General features: G+C 48.5%; 4 protein-coding genes across 4 annotated transcripts; 2 read left to right on the top strand and 2 right to left on the bottom strand.

Annotated features, from left to right (window-relative positions):
- Positions 1-378: 378 nt before the first annotated feature.
- Positions 379-2,849, top strand: H6S33_005142 (uncharacterized protein; the record flags this gene model as incomplete). Its single annotated transcript, XM_044836496.1, has 3 exons — positions 379-516; positions 566-2,334; positions 2,405-2,849. 3 exons carry the CDS (start codon positions 379-381, stop codon positions 2,847-2,849), a joined length of 2,352 nt encoding a protein of 783 aa, XP_044690355.1.
- A 1,105-nt stretch (positions 2,850-3,954) lies between these two features.
- H6S33_005143 (uncharacterized protein) lies at positions 3,955-10,595 on the top strand (the record flags this gene model as incomplete). The annotated part of the gene is made up of 6 exons (XM_044836497.1): positions 3,955-5,094; positions 5,145-5,367; positions 5,432-5,919; positions 6,296-6,494; positions 6,590-7,054; positions 7,108-10,595. 6 exons carry the CDS (start codon positions 3,955-3,957, stop codon positions 10,593-10,595), a joined length of 6,003 nt encoding a protein of 2,000 aa, XP_044690356.1.
- Positions 10,596-11,105: 510 nt separating this feature from the next.
- H6S33_005144 (uncharacterized protein) lies at positions 11,106-11,864 on the bottom strand (the record flags this gene model as incomplete). Its single annotated transcript, XM_044836498.1, has 1 exon — positions 11,106-11,864. One exon carries the CDS (start codon positions 11,862-11,864, stop codon positions 11,106-11,108), a length of 759 nt encoding a protein of 252 aa, XP_044690357.1.
- A 2,240-nt stretch (positions 11,865-14,104) lies between these two features.
- On the bottom strand, positions 14,105-17,464 carry H6S33_005145 (uncharacterized protein; the record flags this gene model as incomplete). The annotated part of the gene is made up of 9 exons (XM_044836500.1): positions 14,105-14,443; positions 14,495-14,641; positions 14,696-15,535; positions 15,585-16,271; positions 16,327-16,494; positions 16,556-16,641; positions 16,692-16,804; positions 16,867-16,977; positions 17,034-17,464. The coding sequence occupies 9 exons, from the start codon at positions 17,462-17,464 to the stop codon at positions 14,105-14,107; spliced, it is 2,922 nt and encodes a 973-aa protein (XP_044690358.1).
- Between the last annotated feature and the right edge of the window lie 507 nt (positions 17,465-17,971).

The raw sequence follows: 17,971 nt of genomic DNA on the forward strand, positions 1-17,971 counted from the left end.
CACAGACCGACGATCGTTTCCCCGGGGTCGTCAGCCGCGAGCCAAGCTTTGCCAAGCACATGCGACCTGACATCATTCATAACAACGTCGTCTGACCTCACCACCAACAGTTGCAAACCTCCGTCAAAGCACTCGTGTTGGTTCATTCATTAACCTAATCCGGCGACGATGAGCCTTTGTTTGTCGTCCCCTGCCTTGTGTATATGGTTAGGCGTTACGAGTTGCCGATTCCAGCACACCCTCACGATGGTAATTCGCACAGTCTTTGTTCTATATAAGGGTCTAAATACCCCGTTGTTTCCCCGGAGTCTATCCTCCTGAAGGCATCCACCAACGGTCAACCGTCTTTTGACCACCTTCCTAACGCAACTGACTACAATGGTGGGAACTCGGTCGGGTAAGAACAAGTCGGCATTAGCCCAAGCGGGAAGGTCATCTCCGAAGAAAAGAATGGAATGGGCCGATAAGGAGGGCCCCTGGGTTTTGTCGATTAGCAGAGCAGCGTGCATAGCAGAGGTAAGATTTCTATCAAGTCCTATATCTCTCGCCCTCTGACGCCCGCCAGGGGTATGCGAAAAAGAGCAAATTTACTGGCGCCGAAGTTAAGTCCTTGCTCGGCATTACGCCGGCCCAATGGAGGAACATGTTCGAAGCTGTGCACGACTACTTTGTCGAGAATGCGATTGCCAGTAGAACTATGGCAACAGACGAGCAATGGGACGAGGCCGTGAGACTCCTACTCAGTTATCCGCCCTGGAATAAATTCAGACGCCTGCTTCAACAGCCGGAGGAAGATTGCACCTTACAAGGGGCCTTGATCAAAGTCTGTGTGAGCAGTACACTCCAAGATCTTGCCAAACGTAAGTCTGCTGAGGATAGAGAGAAGTTCTCTGAGGCACTCAAAGAGAAGGAGCGTGCGGCGAAGTCAGCGAAGGCGAAAGCAGCGAAGAAGAAGGAGACCAAGGGGAAGGCGACCGACACAAAAGGCAAGGGCAAGCAGCGCGAGACGGCGCCAACTCGCAGTTCGACAAAGTGGAGCAAGCAGGCCCAGGCGCCTCTGCCCGACGACGAGGACGAGGTCTACCCTGACATTGACGAATTTGCCTCGTCGGAAGACGAAGCGGAGAAGCCGAGGGACAAGGCAGACGTCGGAGATGAGACGGACGACGAAGAGACACCCGAGGAAGCCGACGAGCCCTTCTCGGCGAAGACCCGGAAGGTCGAAAGGGCACCATATCTTACTGATCGGCCTATCGGCATTTCGCATTGTTTCCCCTCCAAATACCGCTTTGAGCGACTCGGAGGGGCGAAGTTGGGACTACGTCAGAAGCCTTGGGAAATGCCTAATTGGACTCCAAGAACCTTTGGTGGGCATCCCTACCTGACGTTTAGTTCACTTCCCGGTCCGTATCTATCGGAGGTCGTGAGGATGGTCAGGGGGGTACAACTAGACCCTGAAACCCGCGGCGGTGCTTCTGACTTGCCACACCCCGCGATACGCCATTTGGTCGGGTCTCTTGTCCTCGACGAGGAGTTTTCCAAGACCGCGTCGGGTCAATATCGTGTTTACCGGCCGTTACCTGAACAGGTCATCTTCCTACAGTCGGACAAAGATGTCAGAGTATGGCTCAATGCTTGTAAAGTTGCACCGCGACTGAGACTATTGGTGGTTTATAATGAGCGCGATAAAAACGCCAGGCAGACTCCACCGCCGCTGTCATTCCCCTACTTTCACGTTGACTGGGAGGTGCTGATGGACAATCAGTTGCGGATTGACCGGAGAGCGTCGGGCATCAAGGCCGAGGAGACAGAAACTCGTTGGGGGAAACCGACGAAGAGGAAGAGAAGTGAGATTGTGGAGGTGAGCGACGACGACGACGACGACGACGCTGACGACGACGCCGACGACGACGCCGACGACGACGCCGACGACGACAACGAAGGCGAGGGTGAAGGTGGAGGGTCGAGTTCCCGTAAAAAGCCCAGAGGAGAGAACGCCGGAGAGGGCAGCTCGAGCAAGGCGGGCCCTAAAGGCAAGGCAGGGGGTAGCTCGAGCAAGGCGGCCCAGAAAGACGACGATGACGTCGACGACGAGGAAGAAGAAGAGGAGGAGGACGAGGAAGAAGAGGAGGAAGAAGAGGAGGAGGAGGCCCCAAGGAGAAAGAAGACAAAGACACCCGGGCTCAAGACGCCGGCCAAGACGCCGCCATCAAAGACACCCGGGCCCAAGACGCCGGCCAAGACGCCGCCATCAAAGACACCCGGCCCGAAGACCCCGGCCAAAACACCTGCTCAGACTACTGCTGCCGAGCGAGGAGGGAAAAGGTCGAGAGCGTAAGTTGGACTAAATTCCGTACCAGTAGTATAGTTTCTCCTAATGCGGCTAATGCGGTCAATACGTTAGACACCATCTGTTCGATGAGCCTGCTGAGAGCCCGCCCTATGAGGGTGAGCAGGGGGAAGAGCAAGGGGACTTAATACCAGAGTACGAAAGCCGGGCCACTGGTTCACAAGCTGACAGCGCTCTGGAGTCTGAAAGAACTACGCAAGATGAGATGCCCGGCGAAGAGCCTGCCGGGGAAGGTAGTTACGTTGATGGTGGCCCTGATGGGGGTATTCCTCCCGGCGGGCGCGGGGACGAGTCAATCGATATGGAAGTGGGTTACCTTACCGATGCATCGACCAGTTCGATTGAAGTGGCTAAGCTCCAAACAATTCCCCGTCTTCCCCAGTCCCCCCACCCCCAAATCTCCCCTCCCCCCACTATCATCAACCTCCCCGACATCCCTGCGAAGGGCTGGACTTCCGTCTCTCGTCCTGCGACTCGAAAGAAACTTCGTTTCGAGTAGCACTGGTTGATAGTAGGTTGCACGCTCCAGTCACCTGCTCGTGAGTTTTCTGACCCTAGTCGCAACCTTTAGCTTTTGACGGTTGTGGTTCTCGTCTTTTTGTCGGCCTATCTTTTATGGCGTTATTTTTTAGCCTCTTTGGCGGTTGTTGCGATATGTTTGGTCTATCTGTTTTGGGTGGTTTGACAGTTGTCCTGGTCATCTTTTGGGATTAGTCTTATCTATTTTGGTCTTTTGGGGTTAGTCTTATCTTTATTGGGTCTTTTGGGGGTTAGTCTTATCTATTTTGGGTCTTTTGGGGTTAGTCTTATCTTTATTGGGTCTTTTGGGGGTTAGTCTTATCTCTTTCGGGTTATTTGACGGGGGTCCTTTTGGTTTAGGGTTAGTGATATCTGTTAGGGTCTTTTGGCGCAGCATGTGAGGTGAGTTAGGTCTTTCGATGCTGGTTGGGGTCGTTATAGATTCGTCTGATCATTAGTAGTATACTGTTATTAGGAGCGTCACTCGACCGAATACAATACAGTGATGAGTATGTTGAGCAAAAAGACGTAGCCGACGCCAAGCAAGTGCTTAGTCATCTGACAATCCAAGTCGCGTCCGACCTCATCTCCTCTTCTCTATCCAATCTGAAGGCGAGTACACAATCTCTGTTGCTCGCTTGGCCTATGACGACTCTAGTAAACGGACTGGATCGACGGAACACAAATAGCAGTAAAGCCCGGACAGGAAGGGTGCGGAATCGAAGCCTTTTTCGTCTCCTGCCATTGCCCACCCTCCGGGAACGCGAGCTTGCTGGGGACGCCAACTCGGACTTGAGAGGGTTTTGACTTGACCGCCCTCGACTACCCGCACACGATTTAGTGGAACGGCGTGAATCTGTATTATGGTGGACATATTTAGGCTAAACCTTGGATTCCAGGAGCTCGGAACAAATCGCGGGACATATCTCCTAGCGTCGTTTGCCTCTAGCTATTGGTCCATGTACGGATCAATGACATCACGGCAGAAGTTGCCCTCCGAGTCATCTCCCCACTCCCCCTTCCCAAAACTCTCTTATAAAGTTGGTACGTTGCACTGCCCATCCTACCGACAGACATCCTTGACAATGCCTCAGCGAGAGAGTCAGTTTCATTTGTCTAACTCCTCCCGTCCCTCGCAAAACACCTACAGAGAAACTTCCTCCCGTCGGAACACCAGGTCGTTTAGCAGGGACAGACGACCGACCACCCAAAGACATGTACGATCTTCACAAGAGATTCCAAGCACCTTTCCACATGACTCAGCCAGACGATTGCCTACGAGATCGTCACAGGCGCGAGGACAAGAAACGGAGTCTGAAGACGATGTCTCCGAATACGGGGACCCATCAGAAAGAGCTTCACAGATTGATTTACAGCTTCATGGCGAGATGTATTTGACAAAAGACGGGAGAGTCAATGCCCGACAACCTACGAGCCCGCCACTCTCAAGCCTACCACCCCAGGAGTCTCAATTTCAGCAATCCTCGTCGAGGGATACGTTACCGTCGGCCGCACGAAATAGAGAATCTGACGCGAACCAGCCGCATGACACTTTTTATGCCTCCCCCGGGCGTGGTAATAGGTCTCCTACCCGTCGAAACGCCCTAACTAGTCAGACACATACTCACTCTGGTCATCAAGATTCTGAGTCTATTAGAACATCGTCGGGGGGGACCCGCCCCGAAGCCCGTCGTCAACTTTCTGAGCTTTCTAGACCGGCGTCGATAAGAGCCCCTTCCGAAGTCGTCAGGAGTACAGATTATGCTAGTGGCAGCGGCGGTGGGTATTCTGGAGAGTCGTCGTCACAAAATCTACTAGCGCCGGTAGACCCTACCGATCCCAACAAAACCAGAGCTCTCCGACATCGTAGCTTAGGGCAATTCGACATTGAGCTGAGGACTCTAATCGAAAAAGCTGGGTGGCATCTCACCAAAGAGACACTATTCAAAAACCCGATGCCCTCGGTATTGGAATTGGCGTCCATGGTCAGAAATTCATGGGATTTTGCCAGGGCGGGAACCGACTTTCCAGCGGAGTTGTCGACCGGCGTGTCTGGGCAGGTGAGGTTTTATCATCAACGGACTCGTTCACACATGATGGAGAAGGCAAAGGCGGTAATCGCGTTATATTACGGCCTAGCCGGCATGACCGGTGAGCAAGCAAAAGCCCGTGTCGATTACCTCCTGACAGATGACCGTTTCAATTGTGATCCCACTCATTACGAGGTATATCCACTGTTCGTCCAGCGGCACAGATTTGGTACTAACGTCTTTAGCCCGCGCAATGGCATTTCGCCGCACCTCAAATACCGCGTTTTATCGTCTACGCCTACTATAAGACCAATCGTGGGATTGCCGTCAACCATCCGGAATTTGAGAGTTGTATCAACCCGTCTTTTATCTGCCTGGTTTCTACTGTACTTTACCATGCGCTGAGAGTCCACGTAATTGGAGGCAGCAACTGGAAGAATGGTGTCTTCAATAAGGACTATTGCGGCGGTGAGCACCCCGTCTTTCATCTGGTCAGGTTATCGACGGGCATCATTATTGACGGTGGTGCTAGTAATTTTCGAGAGGCACATGCGCACATGGAAGAGGTCCTTCCCCGACGATGAGACGTCAAATCTAGTACTGAAGGGGATTCGACACGAGATATTGAAACGGATTAAGAGGACAAACTGCTGCAGGATTACCGCTACGGAGAGCAGGGAGGCAATTATTGACCCTGGAGTAGGCAGCTTTTTGGAGGGTCTCCGATCCAAGCTCAGTACGGAGACTGACGACGACGATATGGGGTCCGACGAGGCAGGCGACCCGCCGTTTGACGATGACGACGGGGAGGAGGGCAATGTCACTCCACCTACAGTCGGGGACTACGTAGTCGATGCAGAAAGCCAGATAGATGGGACTATTGGAACAATTACCGGGATTAATGTAAATATTGAAAACGACGTAGAGAGAGATGTCAGTATGACGCAGGGCGGAGAAGAGCGCTCGGGAGAAGTGGTCAGAAGACGGAGAGGGAGACCGCGCAGGAGCAAAGTACAAAGGGTCAGATAGCTCTCACCTAAATAGACGAACTAGCTAGAGCGAGGGGCGTCAAAAGACAATGAATCAATAGACAGTATCACCTAAAGAAAATTCAAACGTAGAATCAAGGGACGGAAAGACGAAGAGTTTAGACCAAAAGACGAGATATAGTTGCCGTAAGACGAGATGTGCGAATGAAAGGACGAAGAGTGTGAACCAAAAGACGGGATAGCTGTCGGAAGGCGCAGATTAGTGAAAAAGGACGATATAAACTGTCAAGAGACAGAGAGTGCGAGCGGAAAGACGATATGTAGTGGTCGAGATAGGCAGGTTGAGTACATAAGTCGGCCAATATGACGTAGGTAATTAGACTAAAGGCGAGGTGACGAGGGCGTAGGATGACTTCCATAGACCAAGATGCGAGCATAATGGTAGAGGGGCTACCTCCTATGTCCAGAAGACGAGCTCGTCTTTAGACGTCGTGACGACGTCTTTGAGGGATAGGAGAAGGTTTTCGTCTTTAGCCTTCGCGACGTTGTCGGTTGCCCAAGAGACGCAGGGCTCTCGTCGCGGGGCACCCAGGTGTCGGTATGCAGGTAAGAAATCGCTTTGTGTCGTCTGGAGCGTCTAGGGCGTCTGGGGCGCCCAGGCGTCACAAGACGAGACTTCATTTTTTGCTGATGTCAGGAAGAGGTCATTGCCGGCCTCACTACAGAACTAGAAGCAGCCAACGAAAAGGCTGCCGATTTTTGGCAAACATTGTGCGATAACCAGGAAGATTCCACCGAGATTATCCGAGATCGCGACGAGGTTATCGTTGCTTTGAAGATTGAGCTGGAGGAATCAAAGGCCGAAGAAGAAGAACTTCGGTATCGTCTCGCCCTACACCAGGAAAGTCTCGCCATTGCCGACGAGAACCTCGCCGATGCTGAAGACGAAATTCTTCACATCATCTCTGCTGCAAAAGCCTGGGAAGCCCAAGCCAATGCCACTATTGCCGGTCTTCGTTCTCGTATCTCTGTCTCCGCCGCTACAGTTAAACCTCGTCATGTCTCCAAGCCTCGCTATCTGTCCCCTCGCTCTCAGGATCCCCGTACCGTTAGTAATTGGCGAGAAAGGCCAATTGAAAATGTGTCCCCAAAGCCGGCGCTAAAAGGTCAGCCCCTTTGGTAAAAAATGGCAAACCAAAGGGGCCAACCCCGCCACTAGTCTCTGTTCTCCCTGCTGTCACCGTGCCCGAAGACAAGATGTCTGAAGACTCTCTTGTCGTCACCTGCTCTGTCTCCCAGAACCCCGATTCCTTCGTCCCTACCTATGCTCTTATCGATACAGGAGCATCAGGTTATGCGTTCATTGATCAAGACTTTATGAAAAAACATGGACTCTCCCCAGTACTCCTGAAAAAACCACGCCTACTCGAGGTAATCGACGGTAGGCTAGTTGAATCAGGAAAAATTACTCATATCGTCCACCTCTTGTTAAACATCCATGGTCATCAGGAAACCGCTCAGTTTTTCGTTACCCAATTGGGTCACTATCCGATTGTGATGGGGATGCCTTGGATGCGACAACATGATGTTACCATCCGACCAAAAGAAAATCTGCTTGTTTTTGATTCTCGGAACTGTCGTCAACACTGTTCACTCAGTGGAACGGCAGTTACTGTCCATGGCATTTCGATTCCCTTACCGGAACACCATACGGTTGTCGCTTCAGGAACGAATAAGCCTAATGTCAATGTCGAACAGTTAGTACCAAAGGAATTTCATCACCGTCTCCATATGTTTGAAGAGTATGATGCCTCAGTCCTACCACCGCACCGGCCATCCCACGATATCGAAATTGTTTTAGAAGAAGGAAAACGACCACCGTATGGACCAATATATGGCCTTTCCCAGGTGGAACTAAAAGCGCTACGGGAATACCTCGATGAAAATCTACTCAAGGGATTTATTCGAGCCAGTGAATCACCAGCGGGAGCACCCATACTATTTGTAAAGAAAAGTGATGGGACTCTTCGGCTCTGCGTGGATTATCGGGGCCTCAATGCAATTACGGTTAAAAATCGGTATCCGTTACCACTTTTGAAGGAAACTCTGGCTAAACTGTCAAAGGCACAGTATTATACCAAGTTGGATTTGCGATGGGGATACAATCAAATCAGGGTAGCAGAGGGGGATGAATGGAAAACAGCGTTTAGGACTCGTTATGGACATTTCGAGTATACCGTAATGCCATTTGGATTAGCGAATGCCCCTGCCACATTTCAACATTGGATTAATGATATTCTACGCCCCTACCTCGACCAATTTATAACGGCGTATTTGGACGATATCCTGATTTATTCCGAAACCCTATCGGAACACAAGGAACACATTCAAAGGGTTTTGAAGGTACTTGATGAGAATCATGTCCACCTTAAACCTGAGAAGTGTGAGTTTATGGTTCAAGAAACGAAGTATCTTGGTTTGATTCTCACCCCGGATGGGAATCGAATGGATCCGAAGAAAGTTGTCGATGTTTTGGAGTGGTCTATACCAAGGAACCTTCATGATGTTCAAGTATTTTTGGGATTTGCGAATTTCTATCGACGGTTTATTTTAGGATATTCAAGAATTGTTGCTCCGCTTACGGCTTTGACCAAGAAAAATATTAAATTCGAATGGATGGATGAGAGGGAGGAGGCATTCCAGATATTGAAAAAGATGTTCATAACGGCACCTATACTAATGCATTTTGATCCGGATCGGAAAATCGTGGTAGAAACCGATGCATCCGACTATGTTTCTGCTGGAATCCTGTCCCAACGTGACGACGAAGGAATTCTACATCCAGTCGCTTTCTTCTCTAAGAAACATTCCCCTGCGGAATGTAACTATGAGATCTATGACAAAGAACTCCTGGCGATCGTACGATGTTTTGAGGAATGGCGACATCATTTAGAGGGGGCACAATTCCCAATTGAAGTTCTTAGCGACCATCGGAACCTTGAATATTTTATGTCAACAAAGTTATTAAACCGTCGACAAGCCCGTTGGTCGGAATTTCTTTCAAGTTTCGATTTCGTCATTCAATTTAGACCAGGGAAACAAGGGGCAAAGCCGGATGCATTGACTAGGAGGTCGGCTGACCTACCTAAGGAGGGGGATGAATGGTTGACGCATCAAAGCCAGGTGGTTTTGAAGCGAAAAAATTTGGATTTAAAGCTAAGTTTGTTCGCGGGTTCTTTTTCAAATGAATCCGCTGAAGGAATGTCCACTGTAGAAGAGTTGTTTTTAAATGCTTACCAAGTTGACAGTTTCCCGAACAAAGTACTCGCGATGCTTCGGAATGGCGTCCGTCACTCGAATAAGATCTCGCTTGCCGAATGCACGGAAGATAACAACGGTCGGCTACTTTACCGTGGCGCACTCTATGTACCGGATGACAATGACCTTCGACTAAGACTTCTACAAGAGCACCATGACAAACCATCGGCAGGACATCCAGGCAGAGCAAAGACTTTGGAACTCCTGAATCGAGAGTATTACTGGCCACAAATGCGAAAGTATGTCGATCAGTATGTTCGAAATTGCAATGTGTGTGCCCGTAGCAAGGCACCACGTAATGCACCCTATGGAGTACTCCGCCCCATGCCAATACCAGAGGGACCATGGACGGATGTGTCAATGGATTTTGTTACCGATCTTCCTGAAAGCAATGGGTACAATGCAATCCTGGTTGTGGTAGATAGGCTGACCAAAATGCGACATCTGATACCAATGACTAAGGAGGCGGATGCAAGAGAAGTAGCGAGGCTGTATATCGACAATGTTTGGAAGTTACATGGATTACCTAATACCACTGTATCCGATCGAGGGACTCAGTTTGTTGCAGAATTCTGGAGGTCACTTTGCGATCGTCTAGAAATATCACCAAAGTTCTCTACCGCATTTCATCCTCAGACGGATGGACAGACGGAACGGATCAATGCTATCATGGAACAATACCTTCGGAGTTATGTTTCCTATCAACAGGATGATTGGGCTCGATGGCTACCGATGGCCGAATTTGCAACAAACAATCATGCTTCGGAAACAACCAAAATCTCTCCTTTCTATGCCAATTCGGGAAGAAATCCAAGAATGACTTTTGGTCCCCTAGAACATGGACGGACAACAGCGGAGGATCAAGCTAATGGTATTGTACAAGAAATGAAGGAGATATTAGGTTTCTTAAAGGATGAGATGTTTCGAGCGCAACGAATACAAGAGGAATCAGCCAATGTAAATCGGACTCCAGCCCCCCACTATCGGGTAGGAGACAAAGTTTTCTTGTCGACACGTTATGTCCTTACGAAACGACCATCCAAGAAACTCGATTGGAAACGCCTCGGACCCTATGCGATCAAACGAGTTGTCAGCCCCTATGCCTATGAATTAGCACTTCCTCGATCTATAAAAGTTCATCCCGTATTCCACGTCTCCTTACTATCGTCTGCAGCAAATGATCCTTTACCAGGACAACAACAGTTACTGCCACCGCCGGTCGAAGTTGAAGGACAAGAGGAGTGGGAAGTCGAGAATATTTTGGATTCCAGGGATCGTCGAGGAAGATTTGAATATTTGGTTAAGTATGCCGGTTATGACGAAGCTTCGTGGCAGCCATTGTCGGATGTCGAACATTCGCCCGATATTGTCAAACGGTTTCACGAATGATATCCACGGAAGCCTAAGCCTACCAGGAGGTAGGCCGTAGAGGGGGGAGTGGTCTGTAACGGCAGCTAGGCGGATTGGCTATGTGGGTTGTCTGGGTACAAGGGAGAAGGATTACGTAGTGTGGTTGGGTTTAGCGAAGCGAGTTTCTATTATGTTCTTTCTGTTTCTGTTACGCGAGGGTATGAGTCAGCATTGGGATAAGGTATGGATATATAAGGGGGGTGTTGTCTCGTGATTTCTTGTTTCTCTTTCTTTCTCTTTTCTCTTTATGTAACCTCTGTACTTTACAGTCACGAATACTATTTGGTTCACGCTACGTCATAGGGTTTACCCGGTATACTAGACCAGGTACAACTATCCATAGTCCATAGTCCACAGTCCCCGTTCTTGCCTTAGGTGTACCCTTCGGCCCCATAGTCCATAGTCCACGAACTTCCTACGTCCACGTCTTCGCCTCGGTTGTATTCCTTGGCTTCATAGTTCCTACGCCCATAGTCCCCGTTAGACTACCTATACATGCTCGATAGGATTAAGATCTGGAGAGTAAGGTGGATGGGCTTCCACCTCAATATTGTTATGATCGAACCATTCAGTGATTATTCTAGCTGTATGAACTGGTGCATTATCATGTTGAAAAGTGACATAGGGATAGATCATCAGAGCATTTCTGAGAACTGACGGGAGATAGCGCTTGATAATTATAAGGTAGCGGATGCCAGTCATACTCTCGGGTACTGGAATCAAAGGGCCTTTATTTCTCCCATAGAAACAACCCCAAACCATCAGAGAAATACCACGATCTTTTGGCTTTGGATAGATGCAGTCGGCGAGCCATTTCTCGTCAGGTTCTCTGAAGACCCAAATTTGACGAGGGTCTTTAGATCTCTCAACTGCACACTCATCGCTCCAAATAACACTCATAAACTCTTCAATACCCCAGTCTTTCCGTTGCATTGCCCAATCTAGCCGCTTTTTGACATGCTCAGGCTTCAAAAGTGGGCGGTGTTTGGCAAGCCATTTCTTCACATTTCCCTGTCGTAAGACTCGATCGACCGTAGCAAGGGAGACCCCAGGTGCATATTTATCTCTAAATTCATTCTTTGTCATCCTCCGATTATTTTTTGCTGCTTTAATAAGTGCTTTCTTTTGCCGGTTGCTAAGCAAGCATGGTCGACCAGAACGGGGAAGGTTGTCCTTATTTCCATCTCGTAGGATAGTACGCTGAATAAAGCTCTTGATTGTCGACCAAGGTCTAATAGTAGTAGTCATGGTTATTAGCTAGTTCAGATATATGTAGCCACTGACACTGATAGTCGGATAGTGAACACACCTGCCAATGATTGCTGACACTGTCTGTATGCAGCCAAAGCAGAAGAAGAAAGCGATAATCATTCCCTTTTCAGCAGACGACATCTGCCTCCTTGCAGTCTTTGCTTTAGGAGCCTTTTCTAACTTTAAATGAGCTAGACTCTTTTCCAAAAGCTGCACTTCGACAGCTTTATTGGCTTGCCCATGGCTGCGTCGACGCCGTACCATATATGCTGCTTCACGGATCCGTTGAGACTTCACAAGTATATTGCGGCTTCACTGGTTGCGGCTTCACTGGTTGCGGCTTCACTGGTTGCGGCTTCACTGGTTACGGCTTAATAGAATGCGGCTTCACAGGTTGAGGGCTTCAAAATCTTCACGGGTTGCGGGCTCCTCAAATTTTCACGGGTTGCGGGCTCCTCAAATTTTCACAACCTGGGCACAGCGATTAGTCAATTGAAACATGTTGGATGTCTCACTTGAACGGGCGAATCACGAACACTTTTGCAGGGTGGCTGTACATGTCCTGTAGGCACACATCTGTAAAGAAAGCCTTTGACAAAAAGCTACCTAGTTACCGGTGAGCTTAGCTATCTAAGTTCCTATCCAGTCTATCTCGATTTTGAAAGGGGCCTGCGTACTAGGAGTCAACACCCCCACTGAGCCTAACCTATTGTTGTCCTGGACTCATAAAAACCTATTTCAAGCTAACTCAAAGGCCCAAACCCCACGCAGCAGCCCGGATGCATAGCAAACATTACCACGACCCATCCCACGCAAGCCAATAACGCCATCATGCCAACCCAGCAAGCCCATATAAGCACCGGTCTATTACATCCTCTGCACCGGCAAGTAGCGGCGGTGTCCATACTTGATGTCTAGGGCAGATTTTCAAGCTTGTGATATGTATTTAAAGCGACCGATGAGAAGTAGAGCAAAGATAAGGCCGTAATTAAGCGTTTATCTACTTAGATCTCTGAAATCCGAGCCCGGCGCCCTCTTGAAAGTTTGAATACCTAGCCGGGCGAGATCTTGAATCCAAAACATATCAAAATTGGTCCTACTCGAGACAAGGAGCTACTGGTTGTATTTGACTGATAGAGCTTTCTTTATGATTTCAATAGACCGGATGAAGTCGCACCCATGGTGTTGAGACAAAGGCTTGGCAAACACCGCATCTCAAGAGCTAAAGTTTCTCTGATTTTTCAAGCAATGAAACTGTGCAAGTATCCCCAGCCCAAACCGCATCCCAATCCGAAGGGGCAGTTCTTTGTTAACTGTACCCCAACCCCTCCAAAATTCTCCTCAGGAACCCCAACGTCAGTGCCCCAGTCCCTAAAAAAAAACCCACGCCCGACGTCAACGTCGACGCCGACCCCAGTCCAGGACCCTTAATAATCCCACCCAGCTCTTCCGCTCGCCCACACCCCAAGCCCTAAATCCGCCAAGCTCAAAAAAAATTTCACCGCCGCAGCGCGTATAAAAGGCCCATTTCTCCCACACCCTTCTTTCGCCCGGTATCAAAAAGTATTACGAGGACAGCCACGTCTAGCACTAGCAGCTCTCCGCAGTGTAAAAGATGCCAGGAACCACGCGTTCTAAGCTCCTCCAGATTATAGTGGATCTATCCTCCCGGATAGGAAGTTTACTTTCCGTTGGGTCCTATTCGATTAGGGCGATGGATTGTGAATGTCGATAGATGGGAGACATGCCTTTTCTTTCCCCTTTCCCCTTTTTTTTTCTTTGTAAATAGTTTTTGTATTTAAATAGTATAAATTGAACCGTTTTTTTAAGTAAATTTTTATAGTAATTTTGAAATCTTTCAGTGAATCTTTAACAAAACATGTAGCGGCCATAATGCTATCTTCCTCCGCTTCCGTTTATGCTCGGTCGGCTTTACTTGACAGACCAGCAAACTTATCTCTGCCAATGAAAACAGTGACCTCGCGCCCAATATGTAGTCTAACATCCCTTCATCGTAAAATTCGTAGCCCAAACACCATAATCACTGAAAGTTTCAATAGAAGGAGCCGGCTTTACTCACCCCGAAAAAAGATAATTCGTGACATGCGCAAAAACTCGACATCTCACCCGCGGCACAAGCGATTACAACAGTGAACAATCTTCAATTCATACTGCTGCTATGCTAAAGATACATGCTCAGTGATATACTGTATCTAATATTAACTACACATAAGGAACTATAGTTTCTCTGCTGAGCAGTAGTTGTTCTTTTTCAACCATGCCTTCACATCTTCAGCATCCCTCTTAACCCATGATGCCTTAGCCCTGATTCCATCCAAGCTCTGAGCCAAGCTCATATCGAAACCTGTTAGACTTTTGTTCTTGAAGAATTCGTTGATATCCTCGATAGCCTTATCAGAGGTAAACCCTCCTGTGCAGGTAACGACAATGCTTCCGAGCATTGACAAGCCCGGAGGAAGCTTCTTGACGAGAAGGTCCCAGTTTTGTTGGGTCCATTCCCAAAGAGCCTCAGTACCTGCGGCATGAGAACGGAGGCCACCGATGGGTTGGTAGATCTAGAGCCATGTCAATTGAGGTCTTGTATTTAGGTGGTAGGTCCAAATTACGTCTTGCTCTTTCACTTCACCGTTGATAGCGATTTCAAGTGACTTCTTGATGTTCGCTGGGTTCTCTGAGCGACCCAAGCAGCGGAGTGCAACGTTGCGCTCGTCACTGGTACGCCCATTCTTGTAAGCCTCGAAGACTTGATCCCACTAAATATTTGTAAGCAACGGTTCCCATAAAGTTAGAAGGATAGTCAGCCATACCTCCTTTTCGCCATTGTTTTCGCCATATTGGAGAACAATGTTGTAGACAGGCCCACGAATGTTGGGGTTGATAGCATCAAGGTCTCCCTCAACAAACTTCTTGAACATTTCCTTCGCCGCAGCAACGACCTTCTCATCGCCGCTGTATCCAGCCTGCGAGAAAGCAAGTGCCTTGAGCTGTTGAAGGATATCATCATCCGTTGACTTGAATTCCCAACCGACCTTGTGGGCAAGCGGTGAGAACAATTCTCGCTGGAACTGCTTAAGTCCTTCATTCTGGTCCTTGGGCTCAAAGAGCCAAGCCGCCTTGATGTTTCCAATTCTTGCCGCAATTTCGGACCAGACAATATATTCAGTCTCATCCTTGAATCCGGCAAGCAGGTCCAACAGACCGGAGGTTTTCTGGTAGCCACTGGTAGCAAGAGCACCAGCATCTCCGAGCAACCCAGCTCTGTCCTGTACAGTAAGAAGCTTTGACTCCTTCCCAAGTGTTGCAAGACGCTCAGGAGAGTACAATGTTCGGTAAACACCAGTTTGATCAGCATTAAGCTTGAAGAAATCGGTGTCGGGAATCTTGATTGTGGTTTCACGTGTGTTGAATGTGAGTTTTGAATCAACGCCATCTTTAGTGCGGAGGCCAATGAAAATAGGCCACAATGTCTCATCCTCCTCTGGCTTCACATCAGCTGTCCTGAGATAGCGGTTTTGTGTGAGGTGTAGTTCGTTTCCGTTTTCCTTGACAGTAATCACAGGGTAACCAGTCTTCTTAGTCCATGTAGCCATGTCCTTCTCGACATCCTTCCCACTGGCATCGCTGAGAGCAGCCCAAAGATCACCGGTCTTTACACATTAGCCTTCAATCAACAAGATTCAAAGGAAGCTCGCTTACATGAGTGTTGCCATAGGCGTGCTTCTTCAAGTACCGTCTGATACCCTCGAGGAAGACGTCCTCGCCAAGATATACTGAAATCATACGCAAGATCGAACTTCCCTTCAGGTATGAGATGCTGTCGAAAATCTGGTTGATCTCAGAAACCTTCTTAACTGGCACCTCAATAGGATGACTGCTCCTCAATCCATCCAAGCTGAGGGCACCAGCATAGCTGTCGGTTACATATGATTCCCACACTTTCCATTGTGGGTAGAAAACGTTTGAGGAGTACCAGGACATCCAAGTAGCAAAACCTTCGTTGAGCCACAGACCTTCCCAGAAATCCATCGTAACCAAGTTACCAAACCATTGATGAGCAAGCTCATGCTGGACAACCTCCGCAATCCTTTGCTTTCGGTCAAGGGAAGCAGTCTTCTCATCGTAAAGCAAATCGACGACTCTGTATGTGACCAAACCCCAGTTCTCCATAGCACCGGCCGAAAAATCCGGAATGGCAACCATGTCCATCTTCGGCAAAGGATATTCGGAACCAAATGTTTCCTCATAAAACTTGAGAGTCTTTGCGGCAAGATCCGCGGAGAATTGACCCTGGTGCTCATTTCCGGGGGTGGCGTAGACTCGAATAGGCACACGGAAATCATTGTTCTCAATATATTTGAAATCACCAACAATGAATGCCAAGAGCTATAGATTTCTTGTTAACTCCACCTTGTAGCAAATATAATAGATGGTGACTTACGTATGTTGACATCTTTGGCGACTTGTTGAATGATACTGCCTTCTTTCCATTGCCTAAACTCTTGGTGTCCTTGACGTCCATGTTGGACAAACAAGTCAACTTCTCGTCGGCAATCAAAGTCACCTCCCAAGTGGCCTTAAGGTCCGGCTGGTCAAAGCAGGGAAGAGCCTAAATTGTAAAGCAGTTTGTCAATTGATGCCCTCATTCATATACCGACAAGATCCCATACCCTACGAGCGTCAGTAGGCTCCATTTGTGTAGTTGCCATGTACTTGGTTGATCCATCCTGGTCCTTGTAGGACGAACGGTAGAACCCTAACGATATCAGTCAATGCCGCATGAGTAAACCAGGGCAAGAAACATACCAGCCATGTTGTTGTTAAGGATACCGGTGTAGTTGATGGTCAAGGTTGCCTTGGTCCCAGCTGGAATGACATCCTTGAAGGTCCATGTAGTAGTCTGGATATCTTCAGTGTGTCTAAAAGGATCATTATAAGCATCAAGACTCCCCATTGAGGGCTGCCATTGGGGAACCCATACTCAACATTGACAGGAGTGTACTCCTGTCCATTGTACTCGAGCTTTGCAGACTGAATCTCGATCTCGACATCGTTAACAGCAATTGTGGTGCTATCCTTAACTACATCGAGCCTATACCACATGATTCATCAGCTTTCAATCCCTTCAAAGGAAGCAGTGGCACTGACAAAATTGCTACAGTTCCCTTGAAAGTAAACTTCTCGAGGTCAGGCTCGAGCTCCAACGCATAATTGATTGGCTTTACGTTATCAGGGAGCACCTCTCTACCCTGGTTGATAGTGCTCCCAGACGCGTCGAGATCATGGCGACGACACATTCTTTGGCAGGAGCAATTTCTTGCGAAATCCTTGGATCTAAGTTTTAGGGAAGCTGGGGCTGTAGCTGGTCTAAACCGTGATGATAGTAAAGATGGCTTATCAAGATTGGGGATGATAGAAGAAGAGGTGGTAGTGGTTGAGGATGATGGGGGATGGGAGAAGGCCGAGATGGTGTAGGGTCTAGGTCGAAGCTTAGATGGGATAGTGCGGGGTTGCTGAGATATAGACAACAGGACACGGTTGGATCGCGTGATCTGCGGCCTGCGAGCGAAGGTCCTCATGGAGCTGGGAGAGTTGGGATTTGTCTGTGCTGAGGGGCAGCTACCGTGCGGCGAATCTCTTAGAGCGGGGAAGAACTTTTTATCACCGAAAAAGGTGGGATATACGTAGGTTATCCGAACGATATGTAGATTACGCTATGTCCGAGTACGGAAAGAGTAAGCGACGGGCATCTCCGGCATTGATTTACGTCCATTGAAATAAAAGTTTCGATTTCAGAGGCTTCTGTCAGTAATGGATATTGGAAAGAGGATGATGTTCGGGTTCTGCAAAAGGCGCCATGCACCGAATACGTCGGTTATATCCAACCAACTTTCATCCAACTGCAGTAAACATTATCAACTTTCTGCAGGTAACCGGTTATCGTCGGATTGATATCCAATATGTACCTATATCATGTAGTACATGTAGAGTATCTTGATTTAGATGGTAGTACAAGGCCGGTTCAAAACGAAATTGTGAAAATTAGAACGAAATTGTGAAAATTAGAGCGCAATCATTTTACAAAG

Source organism: Morchella sextelata (genome assembly GCF_020137385.1).
Source record: "Morchella sextelata strain SCLS chromosome Unknown scls_19, whole genome shotgun sequence".
In the NCBI taxonomy this organism is placed as follows: domain Eukaryota; kingdom Fungi; phylum Ascomycota; class Pezizomycetes; order Pezizales; family Morchellaceae; genus Morchella; species Morchella sextelata.